This window comes from Anas acuta, chromosome 11, assembly GCF_963932015.1.
Source record: "Anas acuta chromosome 11, bAnaAcu1.1, whole genome shotgun sequence".
Taxonomy (NCBI): domain Eukaryota; kingdom Metazoa; phylum Chordata; class Aves; order Anseriformes; family Anatidae; genus Anas; species Anas acuta.
Genome location: NC_088989.1, coordinates 9,541,228 through 9,556,287, shown reverse-complemented (window position 1 = coordinate 9,556,287; position 15,060 = coordinate 9,541,228). Strand labels below are relative to the sequence as shown.

Below are 15,060 nucleotides of genomic sequence, written 5' to 3'. Positions count from 1 at the left end.
CTCCCTGCTGTCACCTGATGTCCCTCCGAGCCTCGTGGCTCTCAGCACACCCTGCTGTGTCGGTGGACACGTGGTGTGCCTTGCTGCCCTTTGCTGTCAACTGGTGCTCTGTATGGCCCGGCGTGCCCTATGGCCCCAATGTGCCTGTAGTGCCCGGTGTGCCCATAGTGCCCCGTGCCCTCTGCTGTTCCCTACGGCCCCAGTGAGCTCAGAGTGCTTGGTGGCCTCTGCTGTCCCCCATGGCCATGGTGCACCTGTAGTGCCCGGTGTCTCCCGGAGTTCCCCATGGTCCCGGAGTGCCTTTAGTGCTCGCTGTCCCCGGTATCCCCCATGCCCTCAGTGCGAACTTAGTGCCCGGTGTCCCTCTGAGATCCCCGCGGTCCCGGAGTGCCTTCACTGCGCGGTGTCCCCCGGTATTCCCGGTGCGCTCAGTGCGCCCTCAGTGCGCCCTATGTCCCCGGTGCGCCCCCCCGCGCTCTTTGCGCCCTCGCCGCCGGGGACGCCCCATTGCCCCGTGCCCCGGGCGCGCCCCGGTGCCGGTGCCGGTGCGGCGAGACTGCAAGTCCCGGCAAGCCGCGGGCGGGCGGAGCGGCCAATGGCGCACGGGGGGCGGCGCGGCCCGGCTCTGCCTCCGCCGCCGCCCGGTGCCGCGGCGCAGAGAGCCCCGGAGCGGCCGCGCGGCGCCGGCCCCGCAGCCCGGCTCTGAGCCGCCCGCCCGGCCCGGCCCGCCCCGCCGCGCCCCGCCGCCCTCAATGAGGTTCTTCCGACTCACCTTCAAGTGCTTCGTGGATTGCTTCTGAGCGCCCCGGGCACGGAGCCGCCCCCGAGCCGCCCCCGGTCCCCGGCCCCCCGCGCCATGCCCCCCGTCCCCGCCGACACGGCCGCCCCGCAGCCGCCCGCCGCCCCGCGCCGCGACGCCGCCACCGCCGCCCCGCCGGGCTCCGGTAAGCGCGGGGCGGGGGTGGAAAGCGGGGAGGGGGTGGTGGTGGTGGTGGTGGTGGTGGGGAGGGGGGGGGACGCGGTGCGGGGATAGGGGACGGGGACGCGCGGAGAGGGATGCGGGGAGGCGCGGGGGGGACCCCACGGCCACGCGCGACCGCGGCGCGCCCCCTCCCGCCGCCGCGGGGTGAGTCACCGCTCTGCATTGTGACGTCACGCGCCGGGCTGACATCTGACGTCACGGCCCGAGTGGGGGGCTCGGGGGGGAGGGGGGCAACGAGCGCCCTCCCCCCCCCACAACCCCCAAATCTCCGGTGCCCTTCCCCTCCGACCGACCCCATCCATGGGCGCCCGTGCCGCCGGCGTGGGTCCCCCTGTCCCCGCAGAGGGCGCGGAGCCCCCCGCGGCGGGCGAGGAGCGGGCGGTGACGGCGCCGCTGGTGGGGCCCCCCGGCCCCCCCAAAGCGGCCGCCCCCGAGCGGGAGACGTGGACGCGGCAGATGGACTTCATCATGTCCTGCGTGGGCTTCGCCGTGGGGCTGGGCAACGTCTGGCGCTTCCCCTACCTGTGCTACAAGAACGGCGGAGGTGAGCCCCGCCGGCAACCCCGGCACGGGCTGGGGGGTTGCAAATCAAGAGGGGGGCGCACCCTGCACATTGCCCTGCTGCCCATAGGGATGCCCCCGGAGGGGTTATGGGGCTGGCTGTGTGCGTGCCGTGCTGTCCCATGGGGCTGCTGGGGGTCCCGCGGGGGTTGGGGGCTGCGGGGAGCCCCCCGGCACCTGCCTGCCCTGACCTACATCGGCGGCGCGGCGAGGGGGAGTGCGCGGAGGCCCGCTCGCCATTCGCTGCGCCCGGCGGGCGGCGCGGGGGGGGACCGGGGAGGGGGGCAGCGGGCGGCTGAGCCTGCCCCGCGTGTGCCCCCCCCCCCCACCCTCCTCCTTCCCCCCCGGTCCCAGGCGTCTTCCTCATCCCCTACCTGCTCATCGTCTTCGTGGGCGGCATCCCCGTCTTCTTCCTGGAGGTGGCCCTGGGACAGTTCATGAAGCAGGGGGGCATCGCCGCCTGGAACATCGCCCCCCTCTTCAAAGGTACCGCCGGGACCCCGCCGCCCTTTAAATCCCCCCCCGCACACACACACACACCCCGGCCCTGCCCGGGGGCCCCCCGGCACCGTGCCCGCGCGCTGCCGCTGGCAGCTCCCTGCCCACGCCCTGCCTGCTGCCTGCACCTTGCCCGTGTCCCGTGGGCGCCCCGGCCAAGGGTGGCAGCTCCCCGCGGCGCCCTGCCCTGCCCCGCGGCTCCCCGGCTGCCGCCACCGGCTTCCCCCGAGCGCCGCCGGGTCCCCTCCCTCCTCCCACCTCCTGCGGTTCACCACGTCCTGCCCCGGGCTCCCCGCACGCCCCGAGCCGTCACCGCCGTCCTAGCCCCAGCCGGCACCGCCGTCCTGCCCCGGGTTTCTTCCCCCCCTGCCCATCCCCGCCGGGTTTGGGTCGCCGTGGGTGGGCTGGGCCCCGTGCCAGCCCCCCCGCGGGCTCGTGACGTCCCGGTGGTGCTTCAGGTCTGGGCTTGGCCTCCATGGTGATCGTCTTCTTCTGCAACTCCTACTACATCATGATCCTGGTGTGGGGGCTCTTCTACCTGGTGCACTCGCTGACCGACACGCTGCCCTGGGCCACCTGCGGCCACGCCTGGAACACGGAGCAGTGCGCCGAGTTCTTCCACCTGGAGCTGTGCCGAAACGCCAGCACCAACGCCAGCGCCGCCGCCGCCGCCGGGGCCCTCAACTTCAGCTGCACCGACCTGGCCAACAAGCGCTCGCCCGTCATCGAGTTCTGGGAGTGAGTGCGGGGACACGGCGGGGACACGGCGGGGCCGGGGATGTGCCGGCGCTCAGCACTGCCCCGCTGTGCAGGAACAAGGTGCTGCGGCTCTCCGGGGACCTCAGCGAGCCGGGGGAGATGAACTGGCAGATGATTCTCTGCCTCGTCACCACCTGGGTCGTCGTCTACTTCTGCATCTGGAAGGGCGTCAAGTCGACGGGGAAGGTAACGCTGGGGGGGCTGCGGTGCTGCCTCCCTCCCGTCCTCCCGCGCCACGGCCCCGCCGGTCCCACCTCCGCCTGGGGGGTGCCACCAGCACCCGGGGGATGTCCCAGGTCCCGGTCTCAGCGGGGACGCTCTGCGGCACGAGAGAGAGCCACAGCCCTGCCCCACAGCCTGGCCGGGGGGGCTGGGGCTCACCAGCACCCCCTCCTCCTCCGCAGATCGTCTACTTCACGGCGCTCTTCCCCTACGTGGTCCTCATCCTGCTGTTGGTCCACGGCGTGACGCTGCCCGGGGCGCTGGGCGGCATCGTCTACTACCTGAAACCCGACTGGTCCAAACTGGCCGAGGCGCAGGTGAGGGCAGGGGGAGGGAGGCGAGGGCCAGGAGGGGCCGGGACAGGGACACACGCTGCGCCCCCCCGGCACCCCCAACGGTCCCCCTGCGCCGCAGGTCTGGATCGACGCCGGCACCCAAATCTTCTTCTCCTACGCCATCGGGCTGGGCGCCCTGACCGCGCTGGGCAGCTACAACCGCTTCCACAACAACTGCTACAGGTAGGGCCGTGCCGCCCTCACGGGGAGCCCCCGGCACCCCCCGGTGCCCCCCCCGGCTCCCCATGACCCTCTCTGCCCGCAGGGACGCCTACATCCTGGCCGTCATCAACAGCTCCACCAGCTTCTTCGCCGGCTTCGTCGTGTTCTCCGTGCTGGGCTTCATGGCCTCGGAGCAAGGCGTGGACATCTCCAAGGTGGCCGAGTCTGGTGAGTGGTGGGCGGAGGGGGCCGGCCGGTCCCGTGCCCCCCGTGGGGCCGGCACCGCTGACCCCGCTGTCCCGCAGGCCCTGGGCTGGCCTTCATCGCCTACCCCAAAGCCGTGACGCTGATGCCCTTGTCCCCGCTGTGGGCCACGCTCTTCTTCTTCATGCTCCTGGTGCTGGGGCTGGACAGCCAGGTACGGCGGCGGGGATGGGCAGGGGGCCGGGGCCGGGGCCGCACGCCCCCGCTGAGCCCCGCCGTGTGCCGCAGTTTGTCGGTGTGGAGGGTTTCATCACGGGCATCCTGGACCTGTTCCCCCAGCCGGGGGCCGGCTCGCTGCGCCGCGAGCTCACCGCCGCGCTCTGCTGCGTCGTCTGCTGCCTCATCGACCTCTCCATGGTGACACAGGTGGGGACACGGGACAGCCGTGGGGACGCCGTGCTGGCCCCTCCCGTGGCGTGGGGCAGGAGCTCCCCTGGCCCGCGGGGTGTCGGTGCTGCCGGGGGGCTCTCGGGGACATTTGGGACCGGTGGCACAGCCCGGTGATGCGTGTCCCCGTCCCCTAGGGCGGCATGTACGTGTTCCAGCTCTTTGACTACTACTCGGCCAGCGGGATCACGCTGCTGTGGCAGGCCTTCTGGGAGTGCGTGGTCATCGCCTGGGTCTACGGTGAGCCCACGGGACGGGGACAGGTGGCGGGCACGGGTGGTGGGCACGGGCACCCCACGGGACCCCGCTGTCACGTCCCTGTCCCCGCAGGCGCCGACCGCTTCATGGACGACGTGGCCCGCATGATCGGCTACCGGCCCCTGCCCTTCATGAAGTGGTGCTGGGCCGTGGTGACGCCGCTGGTGTGCGTGGTGAGCCGGGGACACACTCACGAGTGGGCTGGGACTGGGGCGCGCGTCCCGTGCGCGCTGCACCGCGGGCACCGGGCTCCCCCCGGCGGCTGCTGGGGGCACGGCACGGCACGGCCCTGGGTGCTGGGACACCCCTGGGTGCGGGGTGACACAGCCGGGACCTCGCTTTCCCCCCGCCCCAGGGCATCTTCGTGTTCCACGTGGTGAACTACAAGCCGCTGACGTACAACAAGACGTACGTGTACCCCTGGTGGGGCGACGCCATCGGCTGGGTCCTGGCGCTGTCCTCCATGCTCTGCATCCCCTGCACCGTCCTCTACAAGCTCCTGCGCTGCAAAGGTTCCCTGCGCGAGGTGAGGGCTCCCTCATCATCCCCATCCCTGTCCCCATCCCGTCACCATCTCAGATTTATCCCCGTGCCCCCCTCATCCCTCTCCCAACCCCATTTCCACCCCTTCCCCACCCCAATCTCACCCCATCCCCACCCCATCCCCGTGGGTGGGGGGCTGCCCCGTGCCACCCCCATCTCGGTGGCCCCGGTGCTGACCCCATCCCATCCCCGCAGCGCTGGCAGCTCCTGACCACGCCGATCTGGGGCCACCACCACCTGGAGTACCTGACACCCGAAGCCGAAGCCAAGCTCCTGGCCCCGGAGCCCCCCAAGGAGAAGACGACGCTCTTTGAGACTGTGATCTGAGCGTGGGGAGGGTCGCGCTGCTCCCGCCTGCCATAGCAATAATGCCAGCACCGCCTCCCACCCTCGCTGCCCCGTGCCCGGGACCCCCCCCTACAAACACACACACACACACACACCCGCCGTGGGGCCGGGGCTCCTCGGGGACACGGGGCCGGGGCGGCCGCGGGGGTCCCCGACACGGAGAGGGGGGCGCGTGCGGCACCGGGGGAGGGGGTGGGCTGGGGAGGGTGGGGGAGGGTGGGGGGGAAGCGAGCGGGACAGCCCCTCCCCGGTGTCCATCCCCACGTCCCGGTGTCCGTCCCCACGTCCTGTCCCGGCCCCCCCCCCGGCCGGTGGCACCTCGCTCACTAACCGCTTCTGTAGCGTTTGTCTGGTGTAACCCCGACCGCCCCGACATCTGGCAATAAACTGGGAGACCCTGGCAGCCCCGCCTCGGGAAGGGGGCACCGCGTTTTGGGGAGGAGTGGGGGTGCTGGGGAGGGGGGCTGCAGCCCCCGGGGGCGGCGCTGGATGGGGCTGGCGGAGCAGAGGGGGCTGCAGGTGCGAGGCTGCCCCGTGCCATAAGGAGAAGGGGGGGTGCAGGGGGGCAGCTGCTGCCCCATGAGGGGTTGTGGGGGCTCAGCTGAGCGCCGTGGCCACCCCAGGAGGTCCCGGAGCATCCTGCCCTGCAGCGGGGTCGGGGACGTCCCCACCAGGAGGGACGAGGGGGTCCAAGTGCCACCGCCTGCCCGGGCCTTCCTCGGGCACAGGTCTGTGCGGGGGGCTGCGTCGTGCCGTGTCACACCATGCTGTGCCTCGGGGCTCTGTCCTCACACCCTGTGCCATGCCGGGTGGCCGTGCCATGCCATGCTGTGTCGTGCCAGAGCCTGCACTGAACCCCCAGTGGCACCACGGCACGCCAGGGGCTCGTCCCCAGGTGCCACCTGGTCCCACCACTGCCCCCTCTCACCCCGCTGGGGCGAGCCGGCCGGTCCTGCCCCACCGGCAGCACACCGGGTAATTAGTGCGGGCAGGGCACGGAAGCACCGTTGATAATTGGTGGTGACTCGTTAGCGCTGGAGCGCTGCGTGCCCGGGGTGCAGCAGGACTTTCCGGCAGGGCTGGTCGGTGGGGCCGCCGGGCGTCCCGGTGCGGCGGGGCCGTGCGGGTGCCCGCTGCCACCGCGGGGACGGGGCCAGGCGAGGAGGGCGCGGAGCTGAGCGTCGGCAGCGCCCTCGCTTCGTGTCGTGGCACGCAGTCTCGATAAAAGGCACGGCCGCGGGCCGGCGTCAGGGCGCTGCCGGCGGAGACGGTGAGAGCATGGGGACGGGGATGGGGGGGAGAAATTAAGGGGAAGGGGGGAGAGGAGGGGCTGGGAGAGGAATTTTGGCACCCAGGCTTTCCCCACGGCCCCACGCGAGCCCAGGTGCTGGGTTTGTGTGCCCCCCGCAGGGACGGCGCCGGCGGCACCATGAACCGGATCACGGTGTACGAGCGCCCCGACTTTGAGGGGCTGAGCCGGGAGTTCACCTGCGACGTGCCCGACCTGCACGAGCTGGATTTCGGCAACTGCATCGCCTCCCTGAAGGTGGTGGGGCAGCCCTGGATCGCCTACACCGAGCCCAAGTACGAGGGCGAGCCGCACGCCTTCGAGGAGGGCGAGTACCCCTCGGTGGGGCGGCCCAACAGCTTCTCGGCGCTGCGCCTGGTGCACCACGACCTGGGGGACCCCCAGATCACCCTGTACGAGCGCCCCAACTTCCAGGGGGCCTGCAAGGTGGTGACGGAGGAGACCAACCTGGCCTACGGCTACTTCAACGACCGCGTGGCCTCGCACGTGGTGCAGCGCGGGGTCTGGCTGCTCTACCAGCACCCCGGCCGCGGGGGCTGGCACTGCCTGGCCTGGCCCGGAGAGCGTTTGGCCGACTACAAACCCGAGCTGAACTTCCAGGCCAGGCTGTCCCACCTGCGCCCGCTGAAGCCGGGGCAGCCTCAGGTCTCGGCGCAGCTCCTGTGGGAGCAGAAGCGGGTGGAGGCCGAGCGGGAGGTGCTGGTGGACGAGATCGTGGGGGTGAACGAGACGGCGGCCGAGCAGGCGCTGTCGGCGGGGAGCCGGCGGGAGTACAGCACCACGCTCTGGCAGAGCTTCCACTTCAGCAACGCCAGCAGCCTGAAGGCCGGGCTGTCCTTCACGCTGGCCGTGGAGGCCTCCAACGTCTTCACGGTGCAGAAGGGGCGCAGCGAGGCCAGCACGCGGCGGGAGCGGGTGGAGGTGCAGCTGCCGGCCAAGATCCCCCCGCGCACGGCGCTGAGGGTCCGCGTGCTGCGCAAGGAGGTGACGCTGTCCGTGCCCGTGCTGCTCACCCTCAGGCACAACGAGGCCGTGAGCACCGAGCTGGGCGAGTACCGCAGCGTCTCGGGCACCAACATCAGCGCCCATTTCAGCATGAAGCCCCTGCCGGCCGCCAGCACCGAGCCGGGGGACGCGGCGGGGACGGAGGAGGGGTCTGGTGGGTGCTGAGGCCCTGCGGGAGGGGTGGGGGTGTGGCCGTGGGGACAGCTCCGGGGTGGCTGTGGTGGGTAGGATGCGGTGCTGGGAGTCCCAAAACGGGGGCAGGGAGAATAAATCCTGTGCTGAACCGTCCCGCTGCTGGTGCTGCTGCTGGGGGCTGGCAGGGGGGGACTGGGAGGGGATGTGGTGGGGATGTGGGGATGGACACGGGTGGGTATGGGGACATAAAGGGGTGGACACATGGCTGTGGGGACACAAGGGGGGAGACAGGGGTAGAGATGGGTGGGTGTGGGGACATAAAGAGGGGACACTTGGGGCTGTGGGGACACAAGGGGGGACATGGGGATGGCCATGGGTGGCTGTGGGGACACAGTGAGGGACGTGCATGGCCATGGGACACATGGGGGGACATGGGGATGGACATGGGGACATAAAGAGGGGACACCTGGGGCTGTGGGGACATGAGGGGGGACATGAGGATGGCCACGGGTGGCTGTGGGGACACAGAGAGGGACGTGAGTGGCCTTGGGGACACACGGGGACGGCCACGGGTGGCTGTGGGGACACCGTGAGGGACACGGGTGGGCATGGGGACACAAGAGAGGACACGGGGATGGCCACCAGTGACCACAGGGACACAAAACGGGACACGGGACGGACACGCGTGGGCCGTGGGGTCCCGCTGACCCCCCCCGTGCCCGCTTCCCGGGGCCGCCCCCTCCAGCCCCCAGCCCCGCCCCCCACGTGGCGGTGCGCGCCTGGCCCTTTAAAACACCCCCCCCTCCCCTCCCCCTAAGCCACGCCCCCCTCCTTCCTATTCGCTGCCCTCTCCGTGCTCTCCCTCTCCTTATTGGCCGCGGCGCGCGACGCTCAGCTCTGATTGGCTCATCCCCCCGGTCCGTCCCGCCCTCCTCCCCGCCCGGGGAGGAGGAAGGAGCCAAGATGGCGGCGGCGATGGCGGCGGAGCCGGCGGCGGCTGAGGCGGAGGCTGAGGCGGAGGCGCTGGGGCTGTTCACGGGCATCGGGCTGAGCGAGGCCAAGGCCCGCGAGACGCTGCGCAACGCCGCGCTCAGCGCCCAGCTCCGCCGCGCCGTGCTGCAGGCCCGCGGGGAGCTGGGCCCCCGCCTGGACAAGGCCACCGGGGCGCTGCTCTACAACGCCGCCGCCCGCCTGCGCGACCCCGGCCGCCTCGCCTTCCTCGTCGCCTACATCGGCCGCGGGGACATCCGCAGCGACCTGCAGCTCGGCGGTGCGGAGGGGGTGGGGGGTGGGGAGGGGTCCTGGGGGGTCTGTGGGGGGTTTGGGGGGGTCTTGGGGGGCTTATGGGGGTCCTGGGGGTTTTGGGGGGGTCCTGGGGGGCTTAGGGAGGGCCTTGAGGGGTCCTGGGGGGGTTGGGGAGTCCTAGGGGGGCTTGGAGGGTGAAAGGGAGCCTTGGGGAGGGTCCTGGGGGGCCTTATGGGGGTCCTGGGAGGCTTTGGGGGGTCCATGGGGACTTAGGGAGGGCCTTGGGGGCTTGGGGAGGGTTCTGGCGGGCCTTATGGAGATGTCTGGGGGGTTTATGGGGGTCTTGGGGAGCTCTGGGGGGGTCCTGAGGGGCTTGGAGGGGTCCAAGGGGACTTAGGGGGGGTTTGGGGAGTCCTGGGGGGCCTTGAGGGGTCCTGGGGGGCCTTATGGGGGTGCTTGGGAGGCTTGGGGGGGTCCAGGGGGACTTAGGGAGGGCCTTATGGGGGTCCTGGGGGTCTTTGGGGTGTCCTAAGGTGCCTGGGGGGGTCCAAGGGGACTTAGGGAGGGCCTTGGGGGCTTGGGGAGAGTCCTGGGGGCCCTTATGGGGTTCCTGGCGGGCCTTGTGGGGATACTTGGGGGGCTTATGAGAGGCTCTGGGGGGATCCTGAGGGCCTTGGGAGGATCCAGGGAGACTCTGAGAGGGCCTTGGGGGGGACCCGGGGGGCTTAGGGAGGGCCTTGGGGAGTCCTGGGAGGCCTTATGGGGGTGCTTGGAGGGCTTATGGGGGTCCTGGGGGACTTGGGGAGGGCCTTGGGGGCCTCATGAAGGTCCTGGGGAGCTTTGGGGCACCCTGGGGGGCTTGGGGAGGGCCTTGAGGGAGTTCTGGGATTGTTTGGGAGGGCTTGGGGAGGGCCTTTGGGGGGTTCTGGGGGACCTTCAGTGGATCCTGGAGGGTCTTTAAGGGGTCCCTGGGGGTTTTGGGGGGGGGCTCATGCTGCTGCTGACGGCGCTGTGCCCGCAGCCGCCCTGCAGTACCTGCGCAGCCACCCGCTTGACCCCCTGGACACAGCCGACTTCGAGCGGGCGTGCGGCGTGGGCGTGAGGGTCAGCCCTGAGCAGATCGAGGAGGCGGTGAGAGACGGGGGTGAGGGAGGGGGCGACACAAGGGACTGGGGAGCTTTTTGGGGGGGAAACACAAGAAATCAGGGTCCACAGGGCCAGGGAGTCAGGGGGTGGACACATCACACGGGGCTGGGGGGACACCACACGAGACCAGGGGGTCTGGGGGGACACAAGATGGGGCTGGGGGGTCCTGGGGAGGGTCGCCACATAGGACCGGGGTCCCAGCTCGCCGCTCAGCCCCGTGTGGCCGTTGTGCTCGCCAGGTGGAGGCCGTGATCAGCCGGCACCGGGAGGAGCTGCTGGCCGAGCGCTACCGCTTCAACATGGGGCTGCTGATGGGTGAGCGGGGGCAGCAGGGTCCCTGGGCCTTAATCCCCCCCTGCCTCGTGTCCCGTCCCCCTCTGGGCTTCCTCTGCCGCCCTGCTGGGGGGGCAGGAGCACCCCCAGCACTCGGGGTCCATCCCAGGGCTGCTGGCCCAGGATTTGGTGCGGGGAGCCCCGGCCAAACCCCCCCCCACCCCCCGGGCCCCTCGCCCACGCTGTGCTCCCCCCTGCAGGGGAGGCGCGCAGCCGGCTGCAGTGGGCGGACGGGAAGAGCATCAAGAACGAGGTGGATCTGCAGGTGGGTGCCCGTCCCCTGGGGGTGTGGGGCCGGGGACAGCTCGTCCTGCGTGGGTGTGGGGCAGGCTGCGGGTCACGGGGCTGCCCTCGGGCCCTGGGGCGCTGTACGGAGATGGTTTTTTTTCCCAGGTGCTGCATTTGCTGGGACCAAAGACGGAAGCAGACCTGGAAAAGAAACCAAAGGTGATGCAGGGGGGGAAGGCTGGGAGCTGGGATGGGGTTTTTCTGGCTCAGCAGCCCCGGCCACCCTCGGGGCCGTGCTCTGGGCTGGCTCCCGTCCCTGTACGTGGTCCCCCTGCTCCTCAGGTGCCCGGCTGCCGCCCCGGGATGGGGCCAAGGGAGCTGGGAGGTGGGAAGGGGCGCGTTGGAGCCGGGTGCTGAGGCTGTGCTCGTCCCTGCAGGCTACGAAGGCCCGGCCGGTCCAGGAGGAGAAGCAGAAGGTGCCCGTGGTGGAGAACGGTGAGGGCTCTGTCACGTCCCAGCCCCCTAATTCCTGGGACTCAGCCCCAGGAACGAGCTGGGCTGTGCTCAGGCAGCTCGCACTGCTTGGGGCCCTCCCTTTGCCCCGTCAGGCAGCGCTGCTCTCGCACCTTTTGTCCTTTATGGGTCAAAAGTGAAGTGTCAGCAGCACCCCGGGCAGGCGGAGGAGGAGAAGGAGGAGGTGGCAGCGGCTCAGCCCCGTCTCTCCTTGCAGGTGAGGTGGGCACGGAGGCGAAATCACTGCTGGAGCAGCTGCGGGGAGAAGCCCTCAAGTTCCACAAGCCGGGTGAGCGCGGGGAAGCCCTGCCACGTGCTGGCCCTAGCGTTGTGTCATGGGAGGGGGGCTGTCCTGGCCCTGCGCCCCTCCCCACGGGGCCGCTGAGCGCGCTGTCACCCCAGGGGAGAACTACAAGACAGAGGGCTACGTGGTGACACCCAACACCATGGCACTGCTGAAGCAGCACCTGGTGATCACGGGCGGGCAGGTGAGCTGTGGTCCCCTCTGAGAGGGGTTCTGTGGGGTGGGGGGGTGGCGGGGAGGCACGGGGGGCTCCTCCTCGGTGCCCCCTGCTGCAGGACAGCCGTCCCGTTTCCTCCTGGCAGGTGCGGACGCGGTTCCCTCCTGAGCCCAACGGGATCCTGCACATCGGGCACGCCAAGGCCATCAACTTCAATTTTGGCTACGCCAAGGTGAGCGGTGCCCCCGAGCTGTGCCCGGACCCCGCAGGGAAACAGGGAACGGCTGCTCACTGTCCCCACGTCCCCAGGCCAACGGGGGCGTGTGCTTCCTGCGCTACGACGACACCAACCCCGAGAAGGAGGAGGAGAAATACTTCACAGCCATCCGGGAGATGGTGGAGTGGCTCGGTACGGCGAGGGCTGGCAAGGTTGGGATGGGCAGGGCTGCTGCTGGGGACATCCCCGCGGGTAGGTCCCGGGGGTGGCTCCAATTTGCCCCGTCCCTCAGGCTACCAGCCCTACGCGGTGACCCACGCCTCGGACTACTTCGACCAGCTCTACAGCTGGGCCCTGGAGCTCATCCGCAGGTGGGGGTGCTGGGGTGACGGGTGGGGTGCTCAGGGGACGCGCTGCTGTGTCCCCTCACCGCCTGTCCCTCCTACAGGGGCCAGGCCTACGTCTGCCACCAGAAGGTGGAGGAGATCAAGGGCCACAACCCGCCGCCCTCGCCGTGGCGGGACCGGCCCGTGGAGGAATCGCTCCTGCTCTTCGAGGTATCCTTGCCCAGAGGTGGGTGCTTGTTGGGATTTGGGTCCGTGGCCCGGCTGACGGCTTCCCTGCCCCGCAGGACATGCGAAAGGGCAAGTTCGGGGAGGGGGAGGCCACGCTGCGGATGAAGCTGGTGATGGAGGACGGGAAGATGGACCCCGTTGCCTACCGCGTCAAGTTCACTCCGCACCACCGCACCGGGGACAAGTGGTAGGGAGGGTCCTGCTGACTGCGGGGAGGGGTCTGCGTCTCGTGGGACCTGGAGGGGCTTGGAGGGGGGTTTCAGGGAGCCCGGGGCTGACTGCATCCCCCTCGCAGGTGCATCTACCCCACGTACGACTACACGCACTGCCTGTGCGACTCCATCGAGCACATCACGCACTCCCTCTGCACCAAGGAGTTCCAGGCCAGGTGAGCACCGTGCACGGCCCCGGGGTGGATCCCTGCTGGCAGGGGGGGCTGTGGGCAGGGTGGTGCTGAGCCAGGTTATTCCCCGCAGGCGCTCCTCCTACTTCTGGCTGTGCAACGCGCTGGACGTCTACTGCCCTGTGCAGTGGGAGTACGGGCGCCTGAACCTGCTCTACACCGTCGTCTCCAAGAGGAAAATCATCCGCCTGGTGGAGACGGGCGCCGTGAGGTAGGATTGGGGCCAGCAGGTGGGGTGGGGCGCGCCTGGGGTGCGTTTGGTGGTGATCCCGGTGCGTTCTCAGGGACTGGGACGACCCGCGGCTCTTCACCCTGACCGCCCTGCGCCGCCGAGGCTTCCCCCCCGAGGCCATCAACAACTTCTGCGCACGGGTAGGCGCCGTGGGGCAGGGTGGGGCGGTGGGCAGCCACCTCCCCCAGCCCCCCAGGGTGACGGCAGGCTGTGTCCCACGTCCCACAGGTCGGTGTGACCGTGGCCCAGGCAACGATGGAGCCGCACCTGCTGGAGGCGTGCGTGCGGGAGGTGCTGAACGAGCAGGCCCCCCGCGCCATGGCCGTGCTGGAGCCCCTCAAGGTCACCATCACCAACTTCCCCGCTCCTGAGGTGAGGTTACCACAGGCTGGGCGGGGAGTGGGGGTCTTCAGGGTGGGTTTTCCACCCCCTTCCTTCTCCCCCAGACAATCCACGTCCTCGTGCCCGACTTCCCAGCCGACGAGAGCCGGGGCTCCCACAAAGTGCCCTTCCAGCCCATTGTCTACATCGAGGAGACCGACTTCAGGGAGGTGAGCTGGGCATGGTGCCGGGAACGGCATCAGTGGGGTGGGGACGCAGCAAGGGGGACAAAGAGGATGCTGGAAAGGGGAATTTGTGCTGAGCCCCCTCTTACAGCGGTGACCTGTCTCGCAGGAGCTGGACAAGGGCTACAAGCGGCTGGCCCCGAGGCAGCCCGTGGGGCTGCGCCACACTGGCTACGTCATCGCCGTGCAGAACGTCATCAAGGTGGGTGAGGGGGGTGGGCAGGGGCTCCCCACAACCCCTCTGGGCCTTTTGGGGCTGCGGGAGCTGGGGCGCGGTGCCTGAGCCCCGGGCAGGGCTGCGGTCTGACTCCTCCGGCCTCGCCCAGAACGCCAGCGGGCGCGTGATGGAGCTGGAGGTGACCTGCACGAAGTCAGAGGTGGCCGAGAAGCCCAAAGCCTTCATCCACTGGGTTTCGGAGCCCCTGCCCTGCGAAGTGCGGCTCTACGAGCGGCTGTGAGTAGGGGGCTGCGGGCGGGGGTGGCACCGCCGGGCTCCTGCCCCCCTACAGACCCCGCAGCCGCGTGTTCAGCACCTTTCTGCCCCTCCTGGCTTTGTGTTTCCCCCCTCCCAGCCCTTCTGGCAGGGTTTCGTCCCCCCCCCCCCCCAGGGCAGGGACTGCTCGTGGGCAGCCCGGTGCTGGAGGAGTCTGTCCTTTTTTCCAGTTTTTTGCACAAAAATCCAGAGGACCCAGCGGAGGTGCCCGGGGGCTTTCTGAGCGATCTCAATCCTGTGAGTGCTGCAGGAGCTGGGCTCACAGCCCCACGGGGAGGCACCCCGTTCCCTGCACCCCCTCCTCCTGCTCCCCCGGCCCCGCTGGCAGTAGGAATTGGGGCGGGGGGCCTAGGGGTGCTGTGCTAGCCCTATCCCCCCCCCCCTCCAGGCCTCCCTGCGCGTGGTGGACAACGCCCTGGTCGACAGATCCGTCCTCGCCGCCCGCCCCTTTGACAAATTCCAGTTCGAGCGCCTGGGCTACTTCTCCGTGGACCCCGACAGCAGGGAGGGGAAGGTGAGCCCCGGGGGGACAGCCCCGTGGGACCACCCCGGAGACCCCCGTGGGGGGGCCGCGGGGCTCAGCGCCTCCCCCCTGCCTCTCCCCAGCTGGTGTTCAACCGCACGGTGACGCTGAAGGAAGACCCCGGCAAAGCCTGAGCGGAGCCCCCACCACCCTCAGCGCCGTTCCCGTGCCCGGCTGTGGGGCCGTGTCCCCCGTGGGGGGGGGGATCCCCAGGCTGCAGCCCGGCCCTGCAGCCCCCCCCCAGCGCCACAGCTGCCTTAGCACAGCCCTGCGGGGCCGTGCCCCCCACCCCACGGCATCACCTCAATAAACCAGAGCATCCCAATTGTGGCTCTGTGCCCTCACTGCTTTATGGGG

General features: G+C 70.5%; 3 protein-coding genes across 3 annotated transcripts; all 3 read left to right on the top strand.

The window, feature by feature from the left end:
- The first annotated feature begins 653 nt into the window (after positions 1–653).
- On the top strand, positions 654–5,722 carry SLC6A8 (solute carrier family 6 member 8). The gene is made up of 14 exons (XM_068693989.1): positions 654–944; positions 1,326–1,526; positions 1,898–2,029; positions 2,500–2,779; positions 2,854–2,986; positions 3,205–3,339; positions 3,437–3,540; positions 3,623–3,747; positions 3,825–3,937; positions 4,012–4,149; positions 4,308–4,410; positions 4,501–4,601; positions 4,784–4,954; positions 5,167–5,722. Exons 1-14 carry the CDS (start codon positions 857–859, stop codon positions 5,296–5,298), a joined length of 1,956 nt encoding a protein of 651 aa, XP_068550090.1. The 5' UTR covers positions 654–856; the 3' UTR covers positions 5,299–5,722.
- A 145-nt stretch (positions 5,723–5,867) lies between these two features.
- On the top strand, positions 5,868–7,918 carry LOC137862213 (epidermal differentiation-specific protein-like). Its single transcript, XM_068693990.1, has 2 exons — positions 5,868–6,589; positions 6,730–7,918. Exon 2 carries the CDS (start codon positions 6,749–6,751, stop codon positions 7,796–7,798), a length of 1,050 nt encoding a protein of 349 aa, XP_068550091.1. The 5' UTR covers positions 5,868–6,589; positions 6,730–6,748; the 3' UTR covers positions 7,799–7,918.
- A 777-nt stretch (positions 7,919–8,695) lies between these two features.
- QARS1 (glutaminyl-tRNA synthetase 1) lies at positions 8,696–15,028 on the top strand. Its single transcript, XM_068694473.1, has 23 exons — positions 8,696–9,038; positions 10,035–10,144; positions 10,399–10,474; positions 10,693–10,757; positions 10,886–10,939; positions 11,158–11,215; positions 11,451–11,522; positions 11,636–11,721; positions 11,840–11,926; positions 12,004–12,103; positions 12,204–12,282; positions 12,360–12,468; positions 12,543–12,673; positions 12,782–12,874; positions 12,963–13,100; positions 13,174–13,261; positions 13,350–13,493; positions 13,568–13,672; positions 13,797–13,889; positions 14,014–14,141; positions 14,351–14,417; positions 14,569–14,694; positions 14,787–15,028. The coding sequence occupies exons 1-23, from the start codon at positions 8,732–8,734 to the stop codon at positions 14,835–14,837; spliced, it is 2,367 nt and encodes a 788-aa protein (XP_068550574.1). The 5' UTR covers positions 8,696–8,731; the 3' UTR covers positions 14,838–15,028.
- Positions 15,029–15,060: the final 32 nt, after the last annotated feature.

What these genes read in the sequence shown, in the direction of transcription:
- LOC137862213 (XM_068693990.1), top strand. Translation starts at nt 6,749, where the DNA reads ATGAACCGGATCACGGTGTACGAGCGCCCCGACTTTGAGGGGCTGAGC.
- QARS1 (XM_068694473.1), top strand. Translation starts at nt 8,732, where the DNA reads ATGGCGGCGGCGATGGCGGCGGAGCCGGCGGCGGCTGAGGCGGAGGCT. An exon ending in TCAATTTTGGCTACGCCAAG is followed by an intron (nt 11,927 to 12,003) that starts GTGAGCGGTGCC and finishes CCACGTCCCCAG; the next exon opens with GCCAACGGGGGCGTGTGCTT. An exon ending in GGAGATGGTGGAGTGGCTCG is followed by an intron (nt 12,104 to 12,203) that starts GTACGGCGAGGG and finishes CCCGTCCCTCAG; the next exon opens with GCTACCAGCCCTACGCGGTG.
- SLC6A8 (XM_068693989.1), top strand. Translation starts at nt 857, where the DNA reads ATGCCCCCCGTCCCCGCCGACACGGCCGCCCCGCAGCCGCCCGCCGCC. An exon ending in GCGTCAAGTCGACGGGGAAG is followed by an intron (nt 2,987 to 3,204) that starts GTAACGCTGGGG and finishes CCTCCTCCGCAG; the next exon opens with ATCGTCTACTTCACGGCGCT. An exon ending in TGCTGGGGCTGGACAGCCAG is followed by an intron (nt 3,938 to 4,011) that starts GTACGGCGGCGG and finishes CGTGTGCCGCAG; the next exon opens with TTTGTCGGTGTGGAGGGTTT.